The sequence below is a fragment of the Bombina bombina genome, chromosome 2 (genome assembly GCF_027579735.1).
Source record: "Bombina bombina isolate aBomBom1 chromosome 2, aBomBom1.pri, whole genome shotgun sequence".
Lineage (NCBI taxonomy): Eukaryota > Metazoa > Chordata > Amphibia > Anura > Bombinatoridae > Bombina > Bombina bombina.
This window is the reverse complement of record NC_069500.1, coordinates 1,386,583,805-1,386,594,346: the sequence shown is the minus strand read 5'-3', so window position 1 is coordinate 1,386,594,346 and position 10,542 is coordinate 1,386,583,805. Positions and strand designations below refer to the sequence as shown.

Genomic DNA, 10,542 nt, shown 5'->3' with positions numbered 1-10,542 from the left:
ATGGTATTCTGTCATTTATTTACTTGAGTATTGTGTGTTGGTTTTAATGGGACAAAAGTAAAAATACTTTACTCTTAATATGTTGCTACCTACTTGTTAAAGTAGCTGCCACATATAAAATGTATAGGAAATTGCTCCTTTATATTTATTTTTGTATACAAAATTACCGTTTTTGCTAATTTAAATCCATTGTTCTCAAGAACATTCCTGTATAAATAGACTGAGCCTGCAGGCATAGCAGTCCTCTCAATCTTTTCTCTCATTAAATTGCATTAAGGCATCCGTATCTTTCTACTGGTACACAAAGGCCAATACTTAGAGAGAGCAACTCAAAAGGAACATTTTACTACCTATCTCTTTCACCCCCATTGGTAACTAGTTTGTTGCCTGTGGGCTCTTGTTTTCATAGCTTTTACATAGTATTTATATTTTCAGTATAGGTAGTTGTTTCAATGGGAAAAAAATTAGCCATTTTGAATTACACAATAAAGGCAAAGGAGCTATTTATAAACAATTTGATGCACCCCAGAATGTACAAGAGATCATTGGGAACACATTACAGTGGAGAAATGTCCCCTTAACTTGTTTAGCTATTTTTTAAACCTGTGCAAGCAGCATGCTGTAAGACACAGATTATCACATCCCTAGAATATTGAGAAGTCAAATATATTTTTAGCAGCTAGGGAAATATATATATATATATATATATATGTATATGTATATGTATATATATATATATATATATACGGGGTTCAGGTCAGACGAGTTTGCTGGCCAATCAAGCACAGTAATCCCACGGTCATTGAACTAGGTTTTGGTGCTTTTGGTAGTGTGGGCAGGTGCCAAGTCCTGCTGGAAAATGAAGTCAGAATCCCCATAGAGCTCGTCTGCGGAAGGAAACATGAAGTGCCCCAAAATCTCCTGATAGACGGCTGCATTGACCCTGGACTTAATGAAGCACAGTGGACCAACACCAGCAGATGACATGGCTCCCCAAATCAACACAGACTGTGGAAACTTCACACTGGACTTCAAGCATCTTGCAGTGTGTGCCTCTCCATTCTTCCTCCATACTCTGGGTCCTTGGTTTCCAAATGAGATGCAAAATTTGCTCTCATCAGAAAAGAAGACTTTTGACCACTGAGCAAGAGACCAGGTCTGTTTTTCTTTAGTCCAGGTAAGACGCTTCTGACGTTGTTTGTTGTTCAGGAGTGGCTTGACAAGAGGAATACGACATTTGAAGCCCATGTCCAGGATCCATCTGTGTGTGGTGGCTCTTGTGAAAGTCCCCAACACTTTTGAATGGCCTTTTCCATACAATCCTCTCCAGGCTGCGGTCATCCCTGCTGCTTGTGCACCTTTTTCTTCCACACTTTTCCCTTCCACATAACTTTCTATTAATGTGCTGTGATACAGCACTTTGGGAACATCCAACTTCTTTTGCAATTACCTTTTGAGGCTTTCCCTCCTTATGGAGGGTGTCAATGATGGTTTTCTGCACAACTGTCAGGTCAGCAGTCTTTCCCATGATTGTGATTCCTACTGAACCAGACTGAGAGACCATTTAAAGGCTCAGGGACCCTTTGCAGGTGTTATGGCTTAATTAGCTGATTAGAGTGGGACACTTTGAGCCTAGAATATTGCACCTTTTCACAATTTTCTAATTTTCTGAGATTGTGGATTTGGGGTTTTCATGAGCTGTAAGCCATAATCATCACAACTATGACAAATCACGACTTGAACTATCTTGCTTTGCATGTAATGAGTCTATCTCATATATTAGTGTCACTTTTAAGTTGCATTAGTGAAATAAATGAACTTTTGCACGATATTCTAATTTTTCGAGTTTCACCTGTGTGTATATATATTTATATATATATATATGTATATATATATATATATATGTATATATATGTATATATAACATAATTTATGTAAGAACTTACCTGATAAATTCATTTCTTTCATATTAGCAAGAGTCCATGAGCTAGTGACGTATGGGATATACATTCCTACCAGGAGGGGCAAAGTTTCCCAAACCTCAAAATGCCTATAAATACACCCCTCACCACACCCACAAATCAGTTTAACGCATAGCCAAGAAGTGGGGTGATAAGAAAAAAGTGCGAAAGCATAAAAAAATAAGGAATTGGAATAATTGTGCTTTATACAAAAAAAAATCATAACCACCACAAAAAGGGTGGGCCTCATGGACTCTTGCTAATATGAAAGAAATGAATTTATCAGGTACGTTCTTACATAAATTATGTTTTCTTTCATGTAATTAGCAAGAGTCCATGAGCTAGTGACGTATGGGATAATGAATACCCAAGATGTGGATCTTCCACGCAAGAGTCACTAGAGAGGGAGGGATAAAATAAAGACAGCCAATTCCGCTGAAAATAATCCACACCCAAAACAAAGTTCAAATCTTATAATGAAAAAAACGGAAAATATAAGCAGAAGAATCAAACTGAAACAGCTGCCTGAAGTACTTTTCTACCAAAAACTGCTTCAGAAGAAGAAAACACATCAAAATGGTAGAATTTAGTAAAAGTATGCAAAGAAGACCAAGTTGCTGCTTTGCAAATCTGATCAACCGAAGCTTCATTCCTAAACGCCCAGGAAGTAGAAACTGACCTAGTAGAATGAGCTGTAATCCTTTGAGGCGGAGTTTTACCCGACTTGACATAAGCATGATGAATCAAAGACTTTAACCAAGACGCCAAAGAAATGGCAGAGGCCTTCTGACCTTTCCTAGAGCCGGAAAAGATAACAAATAGACTAGAAGTCTTTCGGAAATTTTTAGTAGCTTCAACATAATATTTCAAAGCTCTAACTACATCCAAAGAATGCAACGATCTTTCCTTAGAATTCTTAGGATTAGGACACAATGAAGGAACCACAATTTCTCTACTAATGTTGTTAGAATTCACAACCTTAGGTAAAAATTTAAAAGAAGTTCGCAACACCGCCTTATCCTGATGAAAAATCAGAAAAGGAGACTCACAAGAAAGAGCAGATAATTCAGAAACTCTTCTAGCAGAAGAGATGGCCAAAAGAAACAAAACTTTCCAAGAAAGTAATTTAATGTCCATCGAATGCATAGGTTCAAACGGAGGAGCTTGAAGAGCCCCCAGAACCAAATTCAAACTCCAAGGAGGAGAAATTGACTTAATAACAGGTTTTATACGAACCAAAGCCTGTACAAAACAATGAATATCAGGAAGACTAGCAATCTTTCTGTGGAAAAGAACAGAAAGAGCAGAGATTTGACCTTTCAAGGAACTTGCAGACAAACCTTTATCCAAACCATCCTGAAGAAACTGTAAAATTCTAGGAATTCTAAAAGAATGCCAAGAAAAATGATGAGAAAAACACCAAGAAATGTAAATCTTCCAGACTCGATAATATATCTTCCTAGATACAGATTTACGAGCCTGTAACATAGTATTAATCACAGAGTCAGAGAAACCTCTATGACTAAGAATCAAGCGTTCAATCTCCATACCTTCAAATTTAAGGATTTGAGATCCTGATGGAAAAAAGGACCTTGCGATAGAAGGTCTGGTCTTAATGGAAGAGTCCACGGTTGGCAAGTGGCCATCCGGACAAGATCCGCATACCAAAACCTGTGAGGCCATGCTGGAGCCACCAGCAGAACAAACGAGCACTCCTTTAGAATCTTGGAAATCACTCTTGGAAGAAGAACTAGAGGCGGAAAGATATAGGCAGGATGATACTTCCAAGGAAGCGACAATGCATCCACTGCCTCCGCCTGAGGATCCCTGGATCTGGACAGATACCTGGGAAGTTTCTTGTTTAGATGAGAAGCCATCAGATCTATTTCTGGAAGTCCCCACATTTGAACAATCTGAAGAAATACCTCTGGGTGAAGAGACCATTCGCCCGGATGTAACGTTTGGCGACTGAGATAATCCGCTTCCCAATTGTCTATACCTGGGATATGAACCGCAGAAATTAGACAGGAGCTGGATTCCGCCCATACCAGTATTCGAGATACTTCTTTCATAGCCAGAGGACTGTGAGTCCCTCCTTGATGATTGACATATGCCACAGTTGTGACATTGTCCGTCTGAAAACAAATGAACGACTCTCTCTTTAGAAGAGGCCATGACTGAAGAGCTCTGAAAATTGCACGGAGTTCCAAAATGTTGATTGGTAATCTCACCTCCTGAGATTCCCAAACCCCTTGTGCTGTCAGAGACCCCCAAACAGCTCCCCAATCTGTCAGACTTGCATCTGTTGAAATCACAGTCCAGGTCGGAAGAACAAAAGAAGCCCCCTGAAGTAAACGATGGTGGTCTGTCCACCACGTCAGAGAGTGTCGTACAATCGGTTTCAAAGATATTAATTGAGATATCTTTGTATAATCCCTGCACCACTGGTTCAGCATACAGAGCTGAAGAGGTCGCATGTGAAAACGAGCAAAGGGGATCGCGTCCGATGCAGCAGACATAAGACCTAGAATTTCCATGCATAAGGCTACCGAAGGGAATGATTGAGACTGAAGGTTTCGACAAGCTGAAACCAATTTTAGACGTCTCTTGTCTGTCAGACAGAGTCATGGACACTGAATCTATCTGGAAACCTAAAAAGGTTACCCTTGTCTGAGGAATCAATGAACTTTTTGGTAAATTGATCCTCCAACCATGTTCTTGAAGAAACAATACAAGTCGATTCGTATGAGATTCTGCTAAATGTGAAGACTGAGCAAGTACCAAGATATCGTCCAAATAAGGAAATACCACAATACCCTGTTCTCTGATTACAGACAGAAGGGCACCGAGAACCTTTGTAAAAATTTTTGGAGCTGTTGCTAGGCACAAACTGGTAATGCTTGTCTAGGAAAGAGAATCTCAGAAACTGATTGTGATCTGGATGAATCAGAATATGCAGATATGCATCCTGTAAATCTATTGTGGACATATAATGCCCTTGCTGAACAAAAGGCAGAATAGTCCTTATAGTTACCATTTTGAATGTTGGTATCCTTACATAATGATTCAATATTTTTAAATCCAGAACTGGTCTGAAGGAATTCTCCTTCTTTGGTACAATGAAGAGATTTGAGTATAACCCCAGCCCCTGTTCCAGAACTGGAACTGGCACAATTACTCCAGCTAACTCTAGATCTGAAACACATTTCAGAAATGCTTGAGCCTTCACTGGATTTACTGGGACACAGGAAAGAAAACATTTTCTTGCAGGAGGCCTTATCTTGAATCCTATTCTGTACCCTTGTGAAACAATGTTCTGAATCCAAAGATTGTGAATCGAATTGATCCAAATTTCTTTGAAAAATCGTAATCTGCCCCCTACCAGCTGGGCTGGAATGAGGGCCGCACCTTCATGTTGACTTGGGAGCTGGCTTTGGCTTTCTAAAAGGCTTGGATTTATTCCAGACTGGAGATGGTTTCCAAACTGATACCGCTCCTGTAGGGGAAGGATCAGGCTTTTGTTCCTTATTGTGACGAAAGGAACGAAAACGATTAGTAGACCTAAATTTACCTTTAGATTTTTTATCCTGTGGTAAAAAAGTTCCTTTCCCCCCAGTAACAGTTGAAATAATAGAATCCAACTGTGAACCAAATAATTTATTACCCTGGAAAGAAAGGGAAAGCAAAGTTGACTTGGAAGACATATCAGCATTCCAAGTTTTAAGCCATAAAGCTCTTCTAGCTAAAATAGCTAGAGACATATACCTGACATCAACCCTAATGATATCAAAGATGGCATCACAAATAAAATTATTAGCATGTTGAAGAAGATTAACAATGCTATGAGAATTATGATCTGTTACTTGCTGCGCTAAAGCTTCCAACCAAAAAGTTGAAGCTGCAGCAACATCCGCTAAAGATATAGCAGGTCTAGGAAGATTACCTGAACATAAGTAAGCTTTTCTTAGAAAGGATTCAATTTTCCTATCTAAAGGATCCTTAAAGGAAGTACTATCTGCCGTAGGAATAGTAGTACGTTTAGCAAGAGTAGAGATAGCCCCATCGACCTTAGGGATTTTGTCCCAAAACTCTAATCTGTCAGATGGCACAGGATATAATTGCTTAAAACGTTTAGAAGGAGTAAATGAATTACCCAAATTATTCCATTCCCTGGAAATTACTTCAGAAATAGCATCAGGGACAGGAAAAACTTCTGGAATAACTACAGGAGATTTAAAAACCTTATTTAAACGTTTAGATTTAGTATCAAGAGGACCAGAATCCTCTATTTCTAATGCAATTAAGACTTCTTTAAGTAAAGAATGAATAAATTCCATTTTGAATAAATATGAAGATTTATCAGCATCAACCTCTGAAACAGAATCCTCTGAACCAGAGGAATCATTATCAGAATCAGAATCAGAATGATGATGTTCATTTAAAAATTCATCTGAAAAATGAGAAGTTTTAAAAGACCTTTTACGTTTACTAGAAGGAGGAATAACAGACATAGCCTTCTTAATGGATTTAGAAACAAAATCTCTTATGTTAACAGGAACACTCTGAGTATTAGATATTGTTGGAACAGCAACAGGTAATGTAACATTACTAAAGGAAATATTATCTGTATTAACAAGTTTGTCATGACATTCATTACAAACAACAGCTGGAGGAACAGATACCACAAGTTTACAGCAAATACACTTAACTTTGGTAGATCCAGCATCAGGCAGCGATTTTCCAGAAGTATCTTCTGATTCAGGATCAATCTGAGACATCTTGCAATATCTAAAAGAAAAAACAACATATAAAGCAAAATTGATCAAATTCCTTAAATGACAGTTTCAGGAATGGGAAAAAGTGCTAGTGAACAAGCTTCTAGCAACCAGAAGCAAATAAACAATGAGACTTAAATAATGTGGAGACAATAATGACGCCCATATTTTTTGGCGCCAAAAAAGACGCCCTCATTATTTGGCGCCTAAATGCTTTTAGCGCCAAAAATGACGCCACATCTGGTAACGCCACATTTTTGGCGCAAAAAACATCAAAAAATGACGCAACTTCCGGCGACAAGTATGACGCCGGAAATAAAACAGAAAATTTTTTTGCGCCAAAAAAGTCAGCTCCAAGAATGACGCAATAAAATGAAGCATTTTCAGCCCCTGCGAGCCTAACAGCCCACAGGAAAAAAGTCAAATTTTAAGGTAAGAAAAAAATTGATTATTCAAATGCATTATCCCAAATAATGTAACTGACTGTCTGAAATAAGGAATATTGAACATCCTGAATCAAGGCAAATAAATGTTTAAACACATATATTTAGAACTTTATATAAAAGTGCCCAACCATAGCTTAGAGCAGTGCTTTCCAAACTGTGTGTCGGGACACACTAGTGTGTCGGCAGCAGTGTGTAGGTGTGTCCCTGCTTCAGCACAATTTTTTTTAAATTTACATTTTTTTTTTTAAATTGTTTTTTGTTTTCTGACTTTCTGCCTGCCTGCCTGCTACGCATATCACATGGTTGACACGTGATTGATACCTAGTGGGTCACAGATCATCTTAACCAATTGGCACAGCTCAGTGGGAACTGAAACTATTCCCATTGGCGGATTTGGCGGCACATTGGCTCCTGACTGCACGTGTAGTCTCCTTAATTGGCTCGTGACTGCAAGTCAGTGGGATTTTTTTGCAACTATCTCCCAGTAGTGCATTGCTGCTCCTGCTCTTTATATATAGATAGGAAGTGGAAGCTTAAAAATGCTTAATGATGAAATGTGCTTGTCTTTATCCAATATTCCACCAAATATTCAGAAACTGTGTTCATCCCATCAACCTCATACATCCCATTAAAATAGTAAGTAGCTATTGGTGTTATTAAACTTTTTTTAATTCTTGCACATACATACTGTTACTTGTAAATACATTTTGTTATTATATAATTTATGTATGTGTCCGTATCTTTTAAAACAAGTTAGTTTAATCTCCTTTTTGCTAGTACAACTGAATTACTGTGTCGCAAAATGATGTAGGTCTACAAAGTGTGTCACCAACATGAAAAGTTTGGAAAGCTCTGGCTTAGAGTGTCACAAAAATAAGACTTACTTACCCCAGGACACTCATCTACATGTAGTAGAAAGCCAAACCAGTACTGAAACGAGAATCAGTAGAGGTAATGGTATATATAAGAGTATATCGTCGATCTGAAAAGGGAGGTAAGAGATGAATCTCTACGACCGATAACAGAGAACCTATGAAATAGACCCCGTAGAAGGAGATCATTGAATTCAAATAGGCAATACTCTCTTCACATCCCTCTGACATTCACTGCACGCTGAGAGGAAAACCGGGCTCCAACCTGCTGCGGAGCGCATATCAACGTAGAATCTAGCACAAACTTACTTCACCACCTCCACAGGAGGCAAAGTTTGTAAAACTGATTTGTGGGTGTGGTGAGGGGTGTATTTATAGGCATTTTGAGGTTTGGGAAACTTTGCCCCTCCTGATAGGAATGTATATCCCATACGTCACTAGCTCATGGACTCTTGCTAATTACATGAAACAAATATATATATATATATATATATATATATATATATATATATATGTGTATATATATATATATATGTATATATACATACAGTATATATATATATATATATATATATATATATATATAGTATATACTTATTTGGGATCCAGCACTCACTTTATAAATTACAACTGCCGGGGTGCACATACTGCCGTACATACCAATCATAAGTCAAGGATTAACTTATGATTGGTATATATATATTTATATATAATATAATTTCTAACAATTAGGAGCCCAATTTTGAAACTCTGCCTCCCTGGCAAGGCCTGCTTTAAAATATGTATTTTTTTTTAAACTGATTCAATAAATTATTACAATATTTATAAAGCAACAACAAATCGCATAGTGCAGGTTGGTCACATGATCTTCTCGTGTTCAGTATTTTTTGGAAAACTAACATCTTTAAAAAAAGTAAATACTGTTTTTATAACAAGTCTAAAGTTAGTAGTCGTATTTAGCTATGCATTTCTTTGTCTTTAATGTGTCGTTTCCTTTCCATCTTTCAGATTAGTTAAAGGCACTGCTTATCACTGGGATCTCCTGCTTGTGGCCCTTATTAACACAGGACTGTCTGTTCTTGGGATGCCCTGGATACATGCCGCCTTCCCACACTCACCCATGCACGTCCGAGCACTGGCCAATGTGGAGGAGAGAGTGGAGCACGGACATATTTATGAGACGTACGTTTTGTTTTATATACTGGTCAAAGATAAGGTTGTTTTACTCTACACACATTATATTTAGAGCAGTGAATATACAGCCCCGTTTTTATAGCGGAAATGTTAAATGAATGCTTCATGCGTTATACATGGTAACTATGGTAACTAAGCACCAGTAAACAAATGGTTAAGAGCATTAATGTATGTCCTTTAAAGTTTAGAGATTTCTTGCTTCTATTTACATATATGTCACTCAAATGACATTTCCTAATTTTAGGAATGAGCATATTTTACATTTGGGTATGGAAATGTTCTTAGGTCAATAGAGCATTTAATTGTTTCACTTTATTGATTGCCCTTTGGAAGCTTTGGGGTTGATTTGTGTCTGTTTATATATGCAAGTGCCGGATCTCTGTGCTTGATGTTGCTGGGTGCTGCTAGCCTGTACTGCAATATGCTGTTAGGGAATAAAGGGACAGTCTACTTTTTTTCTCTCTAAAAAGATAGATCTAGGGCTGCAACAACTAATCGGTAAGATTGATCATAAAAATAGTTGTCAAAGAATCTCTTTATCAATTTGGTGGTCAGGGATTAGTTGGTTAATTGCACAGCACCAGCTGCTTCAATCCGATGAACTCCTGAACATGGTATTGTGCAAACATTTTTATTTATTATTATTTTTTCTATCCGTTTAATCAGATAGAAAAAAGATTAAAAAAATAAATAAATTACATTTTTTTGCACACTCTTAGTTGAAGTAGATCATCAGATTAAAGCAGATGGTGCTGTGCAACTGACCAACTAATCGCTGACCACCTAATTGATAATGAGATTTGTTGACAACTATTTTTATGATCAAACTTACCGATTAGTTGTTGCAGCCCTAGTAGATCACACCTTTACTACCCACTCCGCAGATTTGCACAACCAACATTGTTATATAAAACTAAATATCTGCCTGTTTCTAAGCCCCTGCAGGCTGCCTCTTATCTCAATGCATTTTATGTGCTTTTCACATCCAGACAGTGCTAGTTCACGTGTGCCATATAGATATCGTTGTGCTCACTCCCGTAGAATTATGCAGGAATCTGCACTATTTTGCTAAAATGCAAGTTTCTAAAAAAAAAACCCATTGATATTTAGGGGGATGTCTGCAGAGGCTTAGATACAAGGTAATCACAGCGGTAAAAAGTGTATTGATATAACAATGTTTGTTATGCAAAACTGGGGGATGGGTAATAAAGGGAATATCTATCTTTTTAAACAATACAAATTTTCAACTAGACTTTCACTTTAAAGGGATACAGAACCTATTTTTATTCTTTCA

At 37.6% G+C, this 10,542-nt stretch overlaps 1 protein-coding gene across 1 annotated transcript in view; it reads left to right on the top strand.

Moving 5' to 3' along the window:
* Nucleotides 1-10,542, top strand: part of LOC128650395 (solute carrier family 4 member 11) — a 541,036-nt gene that overhangs the window by 487,394 nt on the left and 43,100 nt on the right. The window contains exon 19 of the mRNA XM_053704315.1: nt 9,063-9,236. Within this exon, the coding sequence (XP_053560290.1) occupies nt 9,063-9,236 (174 nt within the window). The remainder of the gene's footprint in view (nt 1-9,062; nt 9,237-10,542) is intronic.